General features: G+C 36.5%; 1 protein-coding gene across 3 annotated transcripts in view; it reads left to right on the top strand.

Moving 5' to 3' along the window:
- GRIA4 (glutamate ionotropic receptor AMPA type subunit 4) overlaps window positions 1–22,272 on the top strand; it is a 307,867-nt gene that overhangs the window by 105,288 nt on the left and 180,307 nt on the right. For all 3 annotated transcript variants that reach the window (XM_040977238.1, XM_040977237.1, XM_040977239.1), the window contains one exon: window positions 10,757–10,996. In XM_040977238.1, coding sequence (XP_040833172.1) covers window positions 10,757–10,996 — 240 coding nt within the window. The remainder of the gene's footprint in view (window positions 1–10,756; window positions 10,997–22,272) is intronic.

A 22,272-nucleotide genomic window follows, 5' to 3' on the forward strand; every position in this document is an offset into this window, starting at 1 on the left:
TAGGAGAGTAGATTTGAAGTGATCTTATCACAAAAAGTTTACTTTTCTTGTATTGTTACACTTTGATTGACAATTTACAGGGAGCTTACCATGTGTCAGTTCTGGTATTTTTGGTGTGTTAGATGTGGTTGTGGAAAATGAGGTCTAGTTTCTTATTCTAGCAGAGTTGACAAGTCACTTCATGTGCTCCTAGTCAGTTTCTCTTTTCACACTGTGCCTCCGGCTGACAAACTACTGTGAGCTCACTTGTCAAATCTCAGCTACACCACTGCCTCTTGCATCGGTACTACCACAAGCAATAAACTGTCACACATCTTAGCTAATCTTTTATTATTATTATTATTATTATTACATTGCATTATGTGACACAGTTTTTTAGGCGCTGGGATTCCCCCTTCCCCTTCCTCAACCCTCCCCCCATGGCGCATTCCTCCACCTTGCTGCATTGCCACAGTTCGAGTTCAGCAGAGATTCTTTCAATTTTATGGAAAGAAGAATCCCCCAATTACATGCACATGCTATGCAAGACCAATCATGCATCTACCCTTGACCCCTTAAGTTTATTTTTCTGGAATCATGTTCAATGAGTAATCTCCTGATCACCTAAATTTATTTTTCTGAAATTATGTTCAATGAGTCATCTTTCTTCCGTAATCTCTACCTCTGTGGTGTGATCCCTCAGCCTACAAGTATTTACTAATTTCTCTTGCCCAAAAAATATGACTCCACTTGGTATTCTGGATGGTCATATGCTATGAAGACAAATGTTATTGAAGTGTGTGGTTTATTGATATGCAATCTGATTGTTGCCGGGACAGTGAGCCTGTAAGCACGTTGAAGGTGTCCGTTATGACTCATGTTGTTTATTGTCTCTTGGAGGTCGGTGTGTGCTGTGTGAAAATCTCTGTGTATGTTTTTGCCAGGTACAGATGTTTGAGAGCTGTGGTGGCAAGGTTTTGTTACCTCAGCCAGCTGTCCATGGATGGCTTCACCTTCCCCCCACTACATTTTGATTCAAGTGATTGAAGTATTATTTCTTCGCCCAACACTTCTAGATACCGTCGTCCTTGATGTGATTTCATTCAAATATTTAAACGCAGGAAATATATTTCTATGATTTTTTCCCCTGTTTTAAGGATGCTATTTATATAATATAGCATGTGTTGGTTCTGTTTTTAAATAAATATACCATTCACAGCATTTTTGTAAAATCTCACAGAGAAGTCATAGACTTCTAAATATGTCATTAAGTGCAAATATGAAAAATGCTTTCTCATAAAATTGGATATTTTTAAGCTTTCATTCTTTGAAAAATTCCACTTTGGTCGCATCTGTCAGAGTTCACAATCTGCCTATCATAGCTACTGTAATTCATAAATGGTTTGTTTCTGAATCAAGTTCTATTCTCAGACCAGCGAATGTTCTCAGATCAGAGAAGAATGTTCACTAAACATTCTTCTGAAAGGAACTCATCTACAAAATGTGTATATTTAGCCTTTTTTTTTTGTGACCTCTATATTCTTGCATGTAGTAATGCTTCACCTTTTACACTGAAAATGCAACATGTCCAAAACAGAACCCGGTGTTCCCCGTGTAGAGTTGTGCTTCTCCCACATTATCTAAGCAGAATGTTTTGCAGCTATTTAAATGATCACCAGAAGTGGTATATATATATACCCATTTTAATTAAGAAGTAATGGTCCTTTTCTCCTGAAAAAAAGGTTTCAAGTTGTCTGTAGCTCCTTCAGATGTACTCTAAAATCACAGCTCCTTTTAGCTCAGCTCAAAAACCAGCAATTCTTTGAGGAATATGTCCTACATATAATATGTGGATTGGGTAAAATGAAAGACAACTTAAACAGCTTCTTCCTTTCTGATGCGTTCTCTTCCTAGTTTCCAGGCATTGTGAAAACATACTGTATATTACACTGATTCTGGGTCAACTTTTTCATAGAGCTTTTGGATTTTATTGATTCCATCATAACAGATACATTTTCCAGCTGCAGGCTTCATTCACGTCTGTGTTGCTATGGATACAGTGTCTTTCAAATTGAGATAAATCATTAAGCCTTTTAATACAAGAAAAGCCTTACTTTTTTCTCTCTAGATTCTAATATAGCTTATGAAACAGAAAAAAAAAACAATAGCTCCAAAAAGTGCTATGAAATGCTAGATAAATGTGGGTAATGTATCTTCTTTCTCAGTTACAGCTACAATTTTCTTTCCTAAAACATATGAACGATAACAGTAACAATCAACATAGCACTAATAATGAAGTTGCATGTGAAAAGTGTTCATTGTAAGCATCTATGTAAAGGAAGATACAGACTTTTTTCAATATCTGTTTACCTACCCTACCATCTCTTGTTGGAACCAAGGATTAATTAAAAAGATTATTCCAGGCTTCAGATACTCATAAATGCTAGCAATTTGAAACAATTTCCAAAACCACCAGAAAAAGAGAACATGTACTGTTACTGGGTTTGCACCCACGTCCTTAGAGCCTACAGGTGGAATAGGTGAGGTAGCATACTCGCAAAGCATTTATCTATACTGACTAATGCGTGAGAGGGGAGAATCAGCAGCTCTTCAGTACCAAGCCAGGAGAACCAATGGAACATTGATTGAGAATCCTCATAGCACCTTAGCCTGGTGCATAAACTCATTTCAAAGTGCTCCCTGTAAAATATAATTGCTGGTTCTCATAATCACCACTCACATTATTTGTATGAGTAAAATATCATTAATATGAGAACTCTTAAAAACGTGGCAATCAGGAATCAGCCCTGTAGGATTTAATCCATATTGAGAGCTTTATCCCACCTGATTAAGTCCCACCTTGCTCTTAGCTTAGCTCACTGTTGAGGTCTTAAGAAAAAGCATTCTCTCTCCTCCTTATCTTTTTTTCTCACTTGCTTGCCTTCCTTCAATAATTTACTGACTATTCTTTCTGCATGAACTTACTGACTCAACACATCCTGTGTCTGGTCACTGAGATGAATGCATCTTCCCTTCTACATGGACAAGAATTTGCTTAGTGTAATTCAGCAATTGTTGTTACAATAAATTTAACATGTTGATAAATCTTTACATGCACTATATACTACATATAAAATCTAATCATAATTCTATAAGTAAACCTAGTTGTTAAGAAACAATGGCGTTAAAATATCACTAATGATGGGATAATGTTGCTGAGAAGTTGAATAAAATGACATTTTTGCTGAAAGTATTGTGATTTATTTATTCAGTTGCAAACTCAGAGGATATGTTCCTTGGAAATGGAAGATGAATAAGAATCTCAAGAAGCTCATGGCTGCCTCATTCCTGAACATGAACTATACCAGAAGCAGCTGTAACAAATACAAAATCTCAGGCTTCTAGGCATCATGTAGAGTATCATGTAGAGAGTGATCACTAATTCATTGCAGGAGAACATAAAAAGTTAAATTTCTGCATTTTTCAAATTGGTAATTCATAAACAGACAGATATTTTAGTAGCTATGCCAAAAATAAAATTGGGTGAAATTCCAGCATGAGACCATAGCATCTTAAAAACATGGGCAACAAAAACTTCCATTCCAGAAATTAGTCCTTGTAACATAACATGGTACTTTTATAATTGCATTCATTTGCCAAAGAGAGGAGCAAGAGAAAGTTAGAAAGAATGGGCAATAGCTACAGTAATCATACACAATCCCTTGTGCTATACTGTCGTAACCAGGGCAGTCCAAAGCCCAACCCAGTATCAGTGTCTCAGTGAGAGGACCCACTCAAGTTCTCAATGGATAAGGAGGAAACAAAGTTCTTAAATAAGTTGTGAGAGAGGAAATATGGTTGCAACCAATGTGCAAAAATTCACTGTGATGCAAAAGTGTCAGGAGACCCGGGGTAGGTGGTTGGATGAGAGAATTGATGTGAATGCTATAGTTTGGTGGACCATGCGCATGGATGGTGATTAGATTAACAATTACCTCTCAGAGACTTCTATGTCAATAAGAGAGGTAGAGTGCACCTCCTATACTTGGCAAAGGTGCATTTTATTTCTGGAATCCTTCTCTTCAGTTTCAAAATTTTTTTCCATAAGAAATACTTTTGCTTCAGCCCTTTTAATGTCAATGTTATCTATGCAGCTGAAATTTGAACATGCCAAGGGTGAGTACTTACACTTCTAAGGTGCCAATCGATATGTTACATGCTGTAGTTGTATGCTTTAACACTTTCTCCAAGACTTAATTTTGATTCTCATTCTTTCTGTGCATTCACCTAGGAAATGTATTTAAAGCCACGAAGCAAGCCGAAAACAGAATTTTCAAGTGTAATAACTTTAAGGGATCGAAGGAAAATGAGTGTTCAGAAACAATAAGAAATGCCCAGAGGAGTCTAGCGAGCATAGCAATGATGTTAGGAAATATTAGAAAGAAGTATGCAAAAGTGTCAATACAGCAGAAGATTTTAGTAAATATAAACTAAAATTTAAGACTTAGGAGGTGTTGGGTCATTAGTAAAGTTGATCAGAGTAGTGGCTAAGAAGATGAGTTGGAAGCTAAGTAATTAGCAGCTCCCTGCAAGATGGTTACAGTCAAGTACTGTCTCTGATTTTGACCCAGCTCCCTGAATTCCAGTTCCCCGCATCTGAGAGGCAGCAATGACGACTTGACTACTTTAATACCCACCACTGATGATAGAGACCTAAATGGTGTTCTACACATCTGGAAGGTGCAATACTGGCTGTTGCTATCATTTGGGAAGTGGATTTGCAGATGAGTGTTTCTCTGTCACTCTGTCTTTCAAATAGATAAACTGGTAGCTGTGACAGAGTAGCAAGAGATAGGAAGCCTGGAGTAATCTGAGGGTCCAGGGTTCAAATCCCTATTCAGGAGCCAATTGCTGGCAAGAGGAGGAAGGTTGGCCATAGACCACCCACCCAGGTAACATGGGACCACTGCTTTTTTTTTTTTTAAAGAAGCATCAAACGCAGTTATGGTAAACTTTGTCCGTTTATTAGCTACCAAGCACAAGCTTATATATAGGGCAGGACAAGAGAAAATAAGCCTTAGGGTAGTAATAATATTATAGGGTATGAGTATTTATTATGTATTACAAGACTAGCCAGTTAGCGTTATAGTTGCATTGTGTAGCTCACCATAATTTACGTAACTTACCCACATTCTGAGGTTGTTTATTACAAGACTGTTACAAAAAGGGTATGAGTACGGTAGGGGGAGGAGGCAACCCAGTTACTGGAAAGTACCCAAATTACTAGAGGAGGTAGAGGGGGATGCAGATGCCCAGGGGGCTGTGGCCCCCTTCCAAGTGCATGGGTTTGCAGGGTCCTCCAGGCTCTGCCAAGACAGGAGGGTTGTCTTTAGGCTCCAAGACCATGGGGCTCTCTAGGCAAACGCCAGAACCAGAGGAATCTCGAGTCTCAACATGTGTGCCAAAGCTATGGTCCCACTACCCATCGCATGGACTAGCTAGGTTGAGACCCATCCTGGCACTTGTTCGCCAACATAAAGTAAGTTTCTGGCCTTGTATAAAGAGAGAGTTGAGCTAATTTAAAAGCTCTGAGGAGAAGCGCTTATGATGAGGTGAATTTAAAATTCAGGAGATAGAGAAGAACAATAGCTATAGTGTAGACCATGTTTTCTAATCACACTGCACTGGTCATGTTTCATTCAGTATACCTCTTAGAGTTAACCTACTTCATCTTGAGAAATACTAAACTAAGGCCATATCATCCATTTAATTTGTTGTCATAATAGGGCTATACATCTTCACAAACTATGTGGAATTTAACTTAATTTGACTTGTGATGAAAAGACATAAATAACTGATATCATCAGGTAAAACTTGGAGTGTTACTGTGAGTTTATATTATGTGCGTATTTAAATAATACATGGTACAAGTGAGCTCCCTAGTACAACAGTATAGACTATAGATTGAATTATTTCACTTGAAGTAATTTAATGATTAGTGTTTGTATGCAAAAATATATTTTAGTCTAATTGTCATTACATATACTTAGTGACTAGACATTAATTCTTCTCTGTTATATCTAGCAATTTTATATGAGATAATTAGAATTCAGTTTGCTTCTCATACATATTATTATATTTATACACAGCTTGGTGTACTATAATTTCTTTTTGTATTTACATGTTCTATTTTTTGCATGATTATTTGTATGCTAAATAGCCATAGATGAAATCTTATTGTCAAGCATGCTTTTAATTTAAGAGTTCTTCGAAAGTTAGAGAATAAATCTAAATATTGAAATAATGATGTTTTAAAATGTGGCTCTATTGAGCTAAATAGAATTCTGTCCAAGACATCACACAAACTTTAGTCATTTGACTGACAGCCAATCTCCATACATAGAAAATCAAATAACACTTTCCTACCACACCAGTGATCCAGATTAAATAGGAAAAAAAAAATAGAATGAAAAAAGAAAAGTACAATTGGAGATCTGTGGAAAATGACTGACAGAATATATCTCAAGGCAAAGCTGTAAGCTTGAGCCTTACTATGGCTTCAAAATGAATACATAGAATGGAGGTAAAACAGTGACAGCCAATGGAGACAGAAAAGGAGAGAAGAAACAAAATTGTGTTTTGATGGAAGTGAATGAAAGCAGACAGATGCTGATTAAATGTCAGAAAAACTATTAAAGACCAATAGAATAAATTTAAACGTAAATGAGCGGTGAGCACCAAAAAAAGTGGGAAGTTGTAACGATTACCTTAAAAACTGCAGAAGGAATTGGCAGTAGAGTGGCTTCTGTGCAAAAGGCCATTATGTGTTGACATTGTTTAGTACTGTAATGTTCTGTGCACACCAAATATTACAGAGGAAGAAGGTCGATATTTGAAGTTCATGACAGCTGCATTTCTTTGGATTTGGGGGGGGCAGGTTAGAGATGAGTTGGGAGAGACATCAGAGAACAAGTTAGTCTGGTCCACTCAATGTAGTCTCACTAAAAGTTCCAAGGAAATCTGCCAAGAGTTCCTAGAATAAAAACATGAGCTAAAGAACAAAGCTTGGGAATGACATGGCTTTAAAGTGCTACAACAGGCAATAATATGAAATATCATTGTATATATCAGCAAGATAGATTATATCATTTTAGATAGTGTTTGTTTATATTTTCTTAAACAAGTACTGATAGCTATTTGTAGTTTCACCCCCAGACTAAAATCCAGGATCTGTTTTAGGTTTAAATTTTAAAGCTGATACACTTCCTTTTTCAAAGTACCAAAAATAAAAAACAATATTTTTTCCTAATTTGTTGCAATTAATATGCAGAATACCAAAAGCAGTAATGTATATGAACAAAATTTACACTTAGAAATTTGTTTATTGTTTATAGTTCTTGCTTTTACTCTTGAGAAACAGTGGTTTTCCACTTGCCACTTGCTGAATTCTTTCCTTAGTGGAATGTTGAACTTGTGATTATACAGAAGAGTAGAGCAATATCATTGTAAAGGGGAAGACCCCTGGCTCCTGACTTCGGATCAGCTTAGTTCCACTGTTGAGGGCAGTTGGAGAGTGAACTAGCAGATGAAAGATCTTTCTTTCTTTCTTTATCGCCTTCTCCCTATATATCTGCCTTTCTAGTAAAAATATATAATTAAAAATTAAAGAAACAATAGGAAAAGATTGAAAGACGTGGTGTGAAAGTGAAGGATATGGCAGGAAGTACACCATGCTCTTAAGTTGCACATATGAAATATATTAAATTTGTTCTCTTTAATATAAAGAGACAAAAATTTAAGAAAAAAAAAAAGCTAATTGAACCAAATTGTTTGTCATATACAGATTGAGTTCTGGGCCTGGCATAATGATTCAGTGATTCAATCATCCCCTTATAAGCCTGGAATCTCATATGGGCGCCGATTCATGTACTGGCTTTCCCACTTCCCATCTGGCTCCCTGCTTGTGGCCTGGAAAGGCAGAGGAAGATGTCTCAAACCCTTGGGACCCTGTACCCATGTAGAAGACGTGGACAAGTCTCCGTGCTCTTGGTTTAAGATCTACTCAGCTCTGGCCATCTTGGCCCCCTAGGGAGTGATGCAGCAGACAGATCTTCCTCTCTGTATGTACTCTCTGTGTAAATCTGCCTTTCCAATAAAAAATAAATAAATCTTAAAAAAAAAGATTAAGTGCTTTGCCTTAATTGGAATGAAAATCTAGGTAACACTGAGAAACTAAATCCAGAAGCCCTGGTGGAACATAAACAGTGTCTGATCCAGTGACTTGACTGATCAGATTGCCTAAAATAGAGGATTGATTTAGATTAAACTCAAGATTCCCAAAGGTTGAATTATGGTGTTCTTGCTACATTGCAAGATAATGACATCCACTCACATTGCCAAAACAAGTGTGCTTTGTTGGTCAGTCAACTCTCATAAAATTCCAGCTCCTGAATGAGAAAACACTTTAAAGTTGAATCTTCTTCTGTTATTGACTTTTAAAATTAACCTGGATATATTATTGATAAACATAAGTGGTATAATGGTTTTATGTGGTATCTTACCTCAAATCCTAATAAATAACAGCAGATTTAAACTATATAAATGTGTACGACAGAAAGGTGAGGTCTAAGTTTTCCATTTACTAATTGCCTCTCATATCTTCATGAGACAACAGTTTTACATTCATTATCTCAATCCAGCCACTTGACCAATAATTAAAAACACTATTTTTTTTTTCATTTGCTGCCAAAGATAGTTTTCTTCTGTCCATTAATATATGACACTAAAATGCGTCAATTTTATATCCCAGTTTGGGCCAACTGAATGTTAATTCTGGTTCATTAGTCAGGCTTTAGCTTTTGAAGATAAGTGTATTTCTTAAGCTATATTATCTAATGATAATAATCATTTTCTGTTGATTTTTGCCTTTCGCAGTTGCAGTTAATGTTTACACTTATTCTCAAATTCAAGAGGCATAATAAAAAAGAACAAAAGAAACATCTCTGTTTTATTAAATTATTATGTTAAGTTCAGTTTCATTATTCCCTAAAACCTAAATGCTATAGAATACACAAAATGGTTATTAAGAAATTTTTTTCAAGTATCTAACAGTGTTTTACTGAAACAAAACCAAATGTATTTCTAACAAAATGATCTACTTCCAACATTATTACATCCAGGTTGTATAGTACCCTTGACTTAGTAATGAATGCATCAGTCGAAATTAATAAATAAAACAGAAAGCAAAAATTTGATATACTCAAACACTTCTTAAACTAACAAGATAAAACAGGAGAACATAGAATCATTAGTCATACCTGATAAGCTATACAAATTTGGAATTGGAGCAGACAGTTAATGGTCTCAACAACAACCAAAAGTATTCCGTTTGCAGATTATATCCTTTCAAATGTAAATGAGGAAAAGTCACCCATTTGGCCTCAGAAACCAGTAATGTGAAAAGTTACCATAATATCATTGGGCAGCAACTTTCAGAAGGAACTTACTCTCTTTATGACAATACTTCATTGGCCTTACAACAACTGAGGCTGTATGTCCTGAAGGTCCTCTCACTTCAAGCAATCTTGGTTATATTGGGTTTGGAATTGCTTTGTCTACCACATTGACCCCAGTTTACTAAAGCTCTCAGCCCAAGCTGAGACACTGTACCTTTGCTTTTCAAATATGATTCATGACAGCACTAAGATTGTGATTAAAAAAAAGAAATGAAACTGCATTGCAGGGGGGAAAGGAGTGACATTTTACGTTAAATAACAAATGTAGGCCAATTCAAGAGTAAAAATGAATGCCCATAACTTAGTAAGAAGGAAATCAAGGGAACGTAGGTGTTACCTTAAGTAATACTGACAAACTTCAAGTGTTAGATTGGGTGTTTGGGACAGCATTTGTCACCTGCCACATCTACATCCTCTATTGAATTCTGCTTGAATTTTGCTTCCAAGTTCAAAGTTCTGCTAACATGTGTTTTGAGAAGCAGCAGATGATACTGTAAGTACGTGGCTTCCTTCCAACCACGTGGGAGATACGGTTTGAATTCCTGCCCAAGCTTGGCTATTGCGTGCAGTTGGGGAGTGAACCAACAGATGGAGGATTTCTTTTTCTGCATCCACCCCTCTGACTTTCAAACAAAAATTAAATTGCAAAACATCAGAAGTGTTTTCTAGTTTTACAAGTAAATAAATTCAAATCAGTTTCTTTTTAAAAAATATTACTTATTTTACCTGATTAATTCAGAGTAACAGAGAAGGGGAGATAGAGAACAAGATCTTCTGTCTGCTGGTTCAATCCTCAGCTGATCATCAGAGGCTGGCTGGGCCAAAGTTGAGAGCTAGGATATGCTTCTGTGTTTCCAATCAGGAGGCAGAGACCTAAGCCATTGGATCATATTTACTGGTTTTCCCTAGTCATTAGCAGAGACCTAGATTAGACGTGGAGCAGCCAAATTATGAACTGGCATCCACATGGAATGGTTTCATGACAATATGGCAGGCAGCAGTGTTGCCAGCAATGCCACAATAATGCTGGTCCTTCTAATTAGTTTTAAACTCAGACCTTTAATTCAGATCGCCTTGACACAATGTAGGGTTTTGAATATAAGCTCAAGAATTCATGATTTGATCATGCTTGTTTTTCATACTTAGTCTCAGAGTCTTGACTTATCAAAGATTCAGTGATTATTTCTTAATTATGTAGAATGTAGATTTTAAAATTGGTACATGTGTTTACAGTTTTGTGCTGTTTCTTCCTTTTGTTGCAGTCTGTTCCCAGTACTCCAGAGGAGTCTTTGCCATTTTTGGACTCTATGACAAGAGGTCGGTGCATACCTTGACCTCATTCTGCAGCGCCTTGCACATCTCCCTCATCACACCAAGTTTCCCTACGGAGGGGGAGAGCCAGTTTGTGCTGCAACTAAGACCATCCTTACGAGGAGCACTGTTGAGTCTGCTGGATCACTATGAGTGGAACTGTTTTGTCTTCCTCTATGACACAGACAGAGGTAAGTCCTCTCTCCTAACTACATCAAAAATCTAATTGTTCAGTGGAATGGCTTTGCGTCCATTAGCAAAACTCCTTAACAAAACAAGGTGTTTACTCTCACCCCCCCAAAAAATCAACACAAAATTCTTCTGTGATCTCGTCATCAAAACACGGAAAGGTTTTACCCACATATGCAAAGAAATCCTCCAGCATATCTCCAACAGACACCTGTTAAATGAAGCCAATCTCCCTTCAGTTATGACACTATCACCCGGCAGAGAGACTCAAACCCGGCCAAAGGAAGGCTGAGTTCCAGCAATGCTGCCCCTAACTGCAGATGTAGATGTCAATTGCAGGCTCCAGGTTGTCTCACTCATGCTTCTAACTATACATTGTGGTTCTCGTGACCTTCTCTTTGGGTCCAATTAATTCACTAAAGCTGTTCAAAGGACTCAGAAAAAAAAATATTTTGGCATTTGATATAAAAGAATGCAAGACATGAATGGGGTGATTTGTGGGAGAAAAGGCACAAGACTTGGACCTCTACAGAACCTGCACAGAAAGCCCAACTACCCAGAGTCCTCCAGCACTTTCCTTTATGGAAACTCCATTACAGGTGTGGTTCAATGTCTCATTGACCATTCATTGGAGATCAGGTTAATCCTCAACTTCTCTTCCTGCTTTCCAGAAATTGAGGGGGTAGTTGTCAAGTTCCAATTCTCTGAATAACAGCTTTGTCTTTCCCAAGACACACACTATCCTGTATTTATCTAGGAAGCCCCAGTCACTAATCATTCATAAGCAATAAAAGGCACCCATGTCACTCCAAAGATCTAAAGGAACTGTATTATATGTTCATAATATGTGTCATAATATCACAGCACTATATCCTCAAACTTTGCCATAAATGACTTAATGCAAAATAGTAAGATGTTTTGGAACTTAATTGTGACTTAAACCATGGGGTTGAGTTTGAAACATAAAGCCGTAAGTGATTAATAAATGGTCATGATAATAGTAGCACATATTTAGTAGGGCAGCCTTTCATTTTATCTTTACCTCTCACACTCAAAAGGTTGATAAATGAATCCATGTGATTTTCTCATGTGTTGGAAATATGAGGTGAATCAGTAATGTAATGTATCCTAGCGAGATAGTTTATTTCAAAAACAAATTATGGAACCACCTATTTTTTTTATTCAGTCATTTTTCCTCAAAGTTTGAAGTTATGAAGTTAGAATGAAGTTCAAAGAAAGTAATATTTTAGTAACATTATTTAATATAACTTTGTGAAATGAGTCATGACTTCACATATAATTTTCCCCACATAAAAGAATACAGAAAAACAAATGTTTTAAAGAAATCATCTATATTCAAGTTGTTCAAAGTACTGTTTCTTAAACTCAAAGGTGAAAGCTCACCAGCTGAATTATCTTTAATCATAAAATTCACATATTTAACTAAACAAAGTATCTCATTTAAGATGCTACATGAATTGTAGTACTAGCACATTACTTCTGCTGCCATTCATGGTAAATTTTCCTTTCAGAAATGTAATATCTTTTGTATATTTTCTCAATAATTGGAACTTATTCTAATTTTATTTGAGAATATGAGAGTCTGATATTTTAGCATATTTTCTTTTATTTTTATTTAATTTTCTTTAATTCTTACAGAATGAAGTACATATTAGAGAAAAAGTATACTGAAAATCAAATCAAAATGTCAATAGATAGATAGAGATAACCAGACTTATACAACTTAATTCTCCTTTTGTGTCATTATGTGACAGCTCAGTTCTCCATTTGAGGGAAAAAATTGCTTAGCCTATGATAGCTTGGCCTCACATAAATACCAGTGGAATTTGTGACTCATGATTTCTCTCTGACCCTGTATAAGTCAATCTTTCTTAAAGCGAGTTTTAAGCGTTCATGCATTGTTAACCTTCCCACACAACAGGGATTTAATATGACATCTTCCTTTTGTATCAGTTTGTAGTTTTCTGGGCTCTCATTCGATTGTACTCCAACATTAAACCATTTCACGTTACTTCTTGCCATAGGATCGGTCTATTCTTAAGTAAGCATATCCTTGGTGATTTAAAGAATCCTTGGTCTTCAGAAGCTAAATCCCAAGTGATTTGGGTACAATTCCTTCTAATAATGGCATCTTACAACCTTTAATTTACTTACTGGATGAAGTCTATCTTTCCGATTAGTCATACTAGAATTTAACTCCCTGATTTCTAACCATTAATATATATACCTTTTTTGTTCTGTTTAATAGTTACTTCAGAATGGATAGCTAATCTCAACCCAACTTCAAAACATAATGCTCTGAATTAAAAATAACCGATCCAAAGTGGAAATATGATTTCACTTATATAAGGAATAAATAATATTGTAGAAGTTGAAAATAAAATTATGCTTACCTAGGTATGGGGAGAGTAGGGGCAAGGAAAGAATGGGAAAAGGTTACTAAATGGACACTAAGCTATATTTAGAGAAGTGCAATAAGTTTTCATGTCTTGCATAGTAGACAATTATTCAAAAAAGCTGAAAGCAATTATTTTGAATTATTTTACCATTAAAACATGAACCAAGAAGATATTATTTTGTCCTCATTTCAACACTATATAGTGTATCCATGTAGGAATATGACTCTGCAGTCCATAAATATGTCCAATTTATATGCAGAATTAGAGAGAGAAACAGGGAAATGGAGAGGCCTTCAATTGACTGGTTCATTCTCCAAATGCTTACCATGCTTTGTGCTGGGCCAACCCAAAACCAGGAGCCTGCAGCTTTTTCCAGGTCTTTCTCATGAATGCCATGGACCAAAGCACTTTCCTGCTAATTTCCCAGGCACATTAGCAGGAAAGTGGGTTGGAAGTTGAGCAACCAGAATTCGAAGTGGTGCCCATCTAGTATACTGCCTAGCAGGCAACAGTTTAACATGTTCTTCAACACTGTCAGTCACAAAACCAGTTGATTTTTTTTTAATGTGCCAAGAACATACATTGTAGCAGTATCTTTCAAGAAATGGTGGTGGAAAAACTGATCACATGTATTTTCCCTTTTGAAATAAGCTTTTTTCCAAGAACTTTTTTAACTGTGTCTATTGCCCAAAATTTCAAATGTTTATGGCACGTTTTTGGCCATTTCTAACACCAACCTACAACACGAAGTGAATTTACAAAGGGAGAGATAAGAATAAACAATCATAGCTTTCTGAAAAGTCTTATGCTCTTACTTGTTATTTTTCAAAAATATGTGATAGTAAGAGTTCTTGATTTCATTTTCAGAGTGAGCAATGGCTGACAGCAGACTTAACATGATCCTGGATCTCTTTAATGCTTAATGTTCACTCATTTATTTGGATTTGTACTTCCAAGGTTAATAGTATTGCTTCAAGGTCGTTAAATATCTTGCATTCAGGATCTTCATAAATATTATAATATATGTAAATGAGTCTCCCAAGAGAAATTTTTGGCAAAGCACAAAGAAAAAAAATTTCTCTTGGCTTGTTTCTTTTGGTCTTTTATGTTTCTTGCATTTTTCTCTAAAAATGTATTCTCAACACTGCATAACATGTTTTCAAAACCTAGAAAATTATGTCCGGAATGGCATAAATACTCACCGATGTATGTCTTACATTTAAATTGTTTCAGAAATGATGAGGGATGTTAAGAGGAGTATGTTGTGTGAGGAAGAAGTTAGAGCTTTATTTGATTTCCACTTTCCGGATTTATTGTATCCATGTTCTTTATTTTTGAACTTTGTTAAAATCCTTTTGCAAAGTAAGTCAGTATCTAAGTAACAGAAAAAGAACAATATAGGCATAGATGCATGGGATACCTTTAAGTATCTTTTTTATTCTTTTTCTCTGTTTCACCCCTCTTTATCTCTTTTCATCCCTCTGTTTGTACCACCTTTTAAACAAAGCTTTAAAAAATTGTCAACTTGACTGGGCTAAATGATACCCAGACAACTTGAAAAGCATTATTTCTGAATATGTCTGCAAAAGCATTCAATTACTTTGGAAGACTGGGCATCGTTCAGTCCACTGAGGGGCCAAATAGAACGAAACAGCAGAGGAAGGGCAATTGGATTTCATTGCTTGAGTCAGGCCCCCCGTCTTCTTCCTTACACATTAGCAATCCTGTTTGCACAGCCTGTGAATTCAAACTAGTGATCACACTCTTCATCCCTACTCTCAAACCTTAAGTGTACCTGGGCTGCAACTTGTACTACTGGTTCCTCTGTTGTTCAGGCCTAGAAGCTGGACCAGACTTCAACAAAGGCTTCACTGGACCTCAGGCTTGAAGAGTGTTAAGACTTCTCAGCCTCCTTTATCACATGTACTAGTCCTTTTCATAAATCTTTTCCATTGTGTATCTATTATCTATTTCCTATTGTTCTGTTTCTATGAGGGTTCCTGAATGATAAGATGTCTAAAAACTTTTCAAACTAACCACTAAAATTAAAATACGAAGAGATGGCACAGAGGATAACTCTAATGAATATACCTGATGATATATTCCATATGAAAAAGAGAGGAAAGAGGTAGGTGATCGGTAACAAAACATCTCTAAAAATACATCTTTAAAATCACCTTACAGCAGTCCAGAGTGGAGTATCTGGTATCAATAGTGAAAAATATAGACAAGTGTGATTTTTTTCCTCATTCTACCTGTTTATAATTCCTGTTTGCCATTCAAACTAGCGCTGTGACTGTCATTTCAAATTCCTCTACTCCATTTTTATTATAGAGAGAAAATAAAGGCAAGAAAACAACTGAGTTAATGCACATATAAATTCTAGAGATACAAGACATTTTTAACTGGGCTACCATTGTGGCATATTAGATTAAGCTTCTGCCTGCAGTGCTGTCATCCTGTATTGATGATGGTTCAAGTTCTGGCTGTTCCACTTCGCATGAAACTCCCTTCTAATGCATTTAGGAAAGCAAACTCTCTCCTTTTTGTAAATTTTTCTTGAAAAGTTTCATTCAATTACTTGTCTGTAACAAAGTCATCCGTTTTTTGTAATTCATTGAAGTATCTATCTATATCTATATATCTATATCTATATGTTTTAAACTTTGATTACATTTGTGGCCAGGTTGACAAGTCACTTGCTTTTTGCCTGTTGACAAGCGTGAGGATGCCACCACGCCACTAGCAGGCAGCCCACCCATAATACCACCTTTTGAACCATGTCACTGCCTTTCTGGAGGAGTCAAACAGGGAGGTGAACAGAAAGACAGTCAAAAATAGCAGCTGGACTCTATGCTTGGTACATGCTTGCAATGAAAGAATCTTGACTGAATTTGAACTATAATACTGCAACAAGGTGGAGGAATCCACTATGGGAGGAGGGGATGGGGGAATCCCAGAGTCTATGAAACTGTGTCATATAATGCAATGTAATTAATAATAACAACAAAAAAATGAAGCCAAGTGAAAAAAAATAGCAGTGTTACCTTCTACAAGATTCCTAAAATAGTCTCTGAAGGAGATATAGTAATCACAGACAGGCAGCCTGGATTTCTGGGGGCGTCTCCACTGAAGTCTCTACCACATGTATCCCCTGCCTTCATTAACCCAGACTCTGCAGGCGTTGAATTCGGAAAGGGAGCTAAGCCATGCACTGCAGGGTGAGGGGATAGGACAGCAAGGGAAGAGTGACTTCTTATGAAGAAGGCTATGCTTCTCATCGCTATTCCCTGGTGAGAGGAGGCAATGGGAGGCACATGCCTATGCATCACTTCCTGTGGTTCCTGGTTACAGAATGAAGGACCAAGGCCAGATGCCAGAGGTCAGTCTTAAGAAGTGCTGAAGTCTAACAACAAGAATGAATCAGAGTAGCATTGCCAAACACAGGGCTGAGCCAAGAATAATGACAAGGCATACAAACAAGCGAATTTAGGAGAAGAAAAGAGCAAAGCAAGTGGCAGAATAGTCAGAGAGATTGACAGAAGAGAAGAATTCTGGAACAAGGGACAGAGGCGTGAACTCAGTTGCTTTCTTGGTGCCCACAGCCTTCCAAAGGTACATTGCAGAAAGTTTGAAAGGTCTGCCTGGGATGTCCAGGAGAACCAGGGTGCAATCCTCCATGATGATTTGTGCTGGATTACAGGTTATTACAAATTTGCTGTTCTTTCCTATGCATTCATTCCCATTCTCAGAATTCATTCCCTGGCTCAGAGATAACAGCAGATATAGCTAAGATCTTTTACTTACTAGAGAAGTAATGATGCCTCCATCCTATGAGAATTCAAAAGTTTCAGGAAACAAGTTACAAAATAACTGTGTTAAGGGCCCAGTACAGTTATGATTTGACTATTGTTGACTATTTTACTGTGGCTTTTTGAACTACTAAATTTTTATTTTAAACATTTAGGTTTTTGATACCAACCTGAGCATATTCTGCACATATCAACTGAGTTATTCAACCAAGTCTTAGAACCAAGGAGAGGGAACATATTCTTATACAAATATTTGATTGAAGAAGTGTTAAGAATAATGGATTAGCAATTATCTAAGAAGGACAAAACTATGCAGGCCTTTCTCACCAATTTCATCTTTTGAATGATCCACAACTTTCTAAAGCAGTAATTTTGTGAATGACATAATTTCTGTCAATTTGTTTAATTAAAATATCCTTGTTTATCTGAAGATATGGAGAAAATGTCTTCTTTTTACAAATCTGTACACATTCCTCAAGATCATTTTTATTTGTTTTATGAGTTTTTCCATTTATTGCAAAATTAAAGGATATGTTAACCAGCTGTAAGGGGTCATTAAGGTTTAAATGCAGTGTAAAGCATGTGTCTGAAGTAAGAGATAATAGTTTGTTAGTTGTTCTTCATGTACAGGCACAGTGTCAGGGCTTTGGAAAACCATAACTTAGTATATGTTACAATGAAAAACAGTTCTTTGATATAATATATAAACTCTTCTTAGTGGAAGCTACAACTCTGCTAATCTTTTGCCTGTCCAAATAGAAATGATTCCAGCACCATTTCGGTTGTATAGTCCAGACACTGTTTGTGTAGGAAAGTCACACAACACCACAATTTTAAATGCCTGAATTCCGACATTCACATATCAGCCTTACTATGTTGTCGGACCTTAGTTTTTTGGTCTGAAAACCATATTAGCAATACAATCTCATGATTCATTATGAGCGAAATTCAAAATGCTTGGAAAGTTAATGGCATTGACTGGTGCCAACGTAGTGGTGTAGCAAGCTAATATATTATCTGCAATGCCAGCATCCCATATGGGTGCCAATTTGAGGCCCCATTCCTCTGCTTTCCATCCAGCTCCATGATAATGGCTTTGGAAAACAGCAGAGGAAGGCTCAAGTGCTTGCATCCCTACACCCACATGCAAGACAAGTAAGAAGCTCCGAACTCCTGACCTTGGGTCTGTTCAGCCCTGACTTTTGCAACCATTTGGGGAGTGAATCAGCATATGGAGGATCTCTTCTCTCTCTCTCTCTCTCTCTTTCTCTCTCTTTCTCTCTCTCTCCCTCTGTGTAACTCTGACTTTCCTGTTAAATAAATGAATCTCAAAAACAAAGTTAAATGCATTGGGTAAACATTATATATCACATGGCTATTATTCCAGTAGCATTATTACTATTATCACTAATACACTAACACTATAATAACTTATGCTTAAATCCCAGTAAATATTTATCATCTTAATATTCTTAATCATAAGTCAAGGACATTTGGGTCATATTTTATAACCAGAAATATGAACTTTCATATAACAATAGACACTTCCAATTTCAAATGTTAGATTTATGAAGAAATAAATCATAACATTGTGGTTGCTTCTGTTCTTTCTCCTTCCTAGACTTCCCTTTCTCGGACTGTTCCGAAAGCACAGCCTTCACCTTGGGTCTGATTTCAGCTACTTGCCTCTCTAAGATTCTTAAATACAAAGCTCTCGGTGCCGTATCCGTGATTACACTGATCTCCTTTCTATACTCTTTGCAGAATGTCCAAATTTCTGAAAGAACATGCCATAATCTGTCTTCTGATTGCTTCTGTCATCTCATTACATGGTCCACTTCCCAAGATACCAAATCCCAGTTAAAATGAACTTTTCAAAGATTTTGAACGTGCTGAGTTCTTTCTCTTGCCTTGACTGCACTGCAAATGCCATTCCCTCAGTAACTGTTGGATTTCCACTTTTTGCACTGGTAACTTCTGTTCATCCTTCAGATCTGAGTGTAACTTCCCTCCAGAAGTCATATTTCACGCATTTTTCCCTCAAAGGGGTTAAAATTCCTTCTCTGTGTTTCATAAAATGTGTAGGAACTACTGCTAATATTCCATCCTAATTACTTACTCCATCCTATGCTTTCATCATCACCTTCTTCAAAGGTTGAATTCAAGAAACTGTCTTTCTCATTGAGGTTCCTTGAACAATCATACTTAGCAAATAATAATGAATGAATCACCGGACCTCAATCTCACTTATCTTACAATGATTTCAAAATCTATATTTAAAACCCCTACCTCTCCCTTGAGCATGATACTTTTAACAGTAACAGTCATATATTGCATTTGTATCTCAAGACTCAACATTCCAGGAGTGGAGCCATCACCTGCCTCTTTAAACTTGGTTTTGATATATTCTCTTCCTTAGAGCTTGGCACTCTGCTTTACAAGCTAGAGATGCTGCTACTTTTTTGTTTCTTTTTTTTTTTTGCCTCTCTAATGCGATCATTCTCAATGAGTCATCAGTCCTGCTAAATGTACATCATCTAAAAATGCCGTAAATGCATGCCACACCTCCATTCCACCTACTGATGCCTTAAGATTTCATCACTCTCCTACATCAACAAGCATTTCTCCTTCGCTCCCATGCTAGCATCTTCAAATCCATCTTTCATGAACATGCCAAAGTGAACCATCTGCTGGTATTTTTTCTTGGAACGTTGCTCTTTAGTGACCTATATTTTTATCTATTATGTAGTTTATACTTTTCTGGCAAGGTTGCATTGGTCTTCCAGCAAGTCTTGCCAAATATAACATATATAAGTCAGAAAATCTGCTTGCAAGAATGCTGAAGTTTAAAGTTGTAAAGTTCAAAAGATTTCCCTCTTGTTCTAATGCTCTGGTCAATGTGAATAATATTTCATGGCAGGTTAAAAGAATGTCTATTTAATTACAAAGTATCATGTAATTACACTTGTTCAAATCTTCTACATTTTTTTATAAATTTCCGACTATTGGGGAAAGGTCATAAAATTCTGCTACCTTTCTTAATTTCTCACTGCAAAGTTTTCACTTTATAATAATGATTTTTTTTCGTATTTTCCTGTAGATTAAACCATTTTTATTTCATGTAATGAACTCTTCTGCACTTGATAATGCTTTTTATCTTGAACTCTATTTTTCTTCAGTATGAACAAGTCAAGCTTTCTTTGGCTCCATCTTTAGGAAACACATTATTTAAAGGCTTATTTTATTTATTTGAAAAGTGGAGTTTAAAAATACGGGGAGGGGCAGAAACAGATAGACATCTTCCATCCAAAAGGGTGTAAATACTAGATATGAGTTATTTCAAATACTGGAGTCAAGAGCTTCTTTTCGCATCTCTCATATGGGCAAAAGGGCCCAAAAACTTAGCTCATCCCAGGCAAATTAGCAGGGAGCTGGATTGGAAGTAGACTACCCTGGACTTGAACTGAAACCCATGTGGGATGCCTATGTCACAGATGGCAGCTTTATCCACTACACCACAACACCAGTATCAGAAAATAGACATTTTGATTTCTCTGCATCTTCAACATTTACACATCTTTATATTTTAGTTATTTCTTTGTGGTACCTCAACTGCCCTTATGTACTGTATACTTTGTATATAGCATGTTAGATATTTGATTCTCCCCAAAAACCTAAAGGTAAATGGAACTTTTTTTTACTCTTGGGATAATTAGGATTTGGTGAGGTTAGGTAATGTGCCCAATGCCATATACTAGTCAGCTAACAGAGCTTGAACTCAGTTGCCTTTCTCAGCCACCAGCTTTTGCATTTAACCAGTGCTAGTCTGTCACCAAGAAGAGTTTGCATTGTATTATTATCTTTTGCTTAATGAGTGACGTTGTCAAATTTTCCTATAAAGGGATAACTAGTACACAATTTAGGTTTCAGAGTCCACATGGTTTCTATCATAATTACTCATTCCTATAGTGCTGAAAATAAACCACTGGACTATATAAATGAATGAGTATCATGCCCATGTTCTAATAAAATTCTGTACATGGACACTGAAACTTGTGTTTTCTGAAACTTTTCATCTGTCATAAAATGCTGTTTTCTTTTGCTCTGTCTTCGTCAAACATGTAAGTGTAAAAACCACCTAGAGGACCCCGCACATTTTCAAATACACATAGTCATCTGGACCTGCCCATGCCAATACCTTTCAGTACATATACAGTTACGCAGAGTTACTATAATTTTCAAATATGTTATTGACTAATAAGTTTATAATTTTCTAACATGTTTTAAGCAATTCCCTAATTACATGAATACGTGAAGTACAGTCCATATGTGCACACACATACCTATCCAGGGTAGTTCTTACTCATGGTGTGGGCACTCTAACATGCTCTGTTCAAAATTCATCAGGATTAGGCATAAATCCAATATGTCTGAAAGAATTCAATGCACTTTTGGACAAACAGAATCATATACCCAAAAATCCCAACAAAAAAGTACAAATATGAAACTACGAACAAACAGCTTATCGTGGATAATATGAAAAAGACATTTTTGAGTGGTATCAAGTTCTGTAAAAATTTCTAATCTAGTAATAATAGCAAGAATTTATATACTGCTTATATGTGCGACATGTTTCTAAAATTTAAATTTATTTCATGCTCACAACATTCTGAAATGGGTGACACTGTTTCCACTTTAAAGATGGGACAATTGAGGACCACTGAGGTGCAATAATTTGCTCAAGGTCACAAAGAAAATCAGTGGCAAATGGAAGCTTCAAATACAGAGAGCTGGACTTGAAATCTGTATTCTCAGTCATTGTAATATGCTCCCAGAGAGGACCCCCTCCTCCAGTTCGAATCACAGCTTGCCAAAGACAACAGCAGAGTAAACAGGCCCTGGACAGTGGATGCAAAACAGTATGTAACATTGGCAATCCCTGCAATTCCCGAAAGCCCAAAAAAGAGAAGCAGTCACAAATCCAAATCTTTCAGCTTCAGAAAGTCACTTCAGCATGGACATCTGAGTACTGCAGCTGCTGTGTAT

The sequence above is a fragment of the Ochotona curzoniae genome, unplaced genomic scaffold, assembly GCF_017591425.1.
Source record: "Ochotona curzoniae isolate NIBS_2020 unplaced genomic scaffold, NIBS_Ocur_1.0 contig_2723, whole genome shotgun sequence".
Taxonomy (NCBI): domain Eukaryota; kingdom Metazoa; phylum Chordata; class Mammalia; order Lagomorpha; family Ochotonidae; genus Ochotona; species Ochotona curzoniae.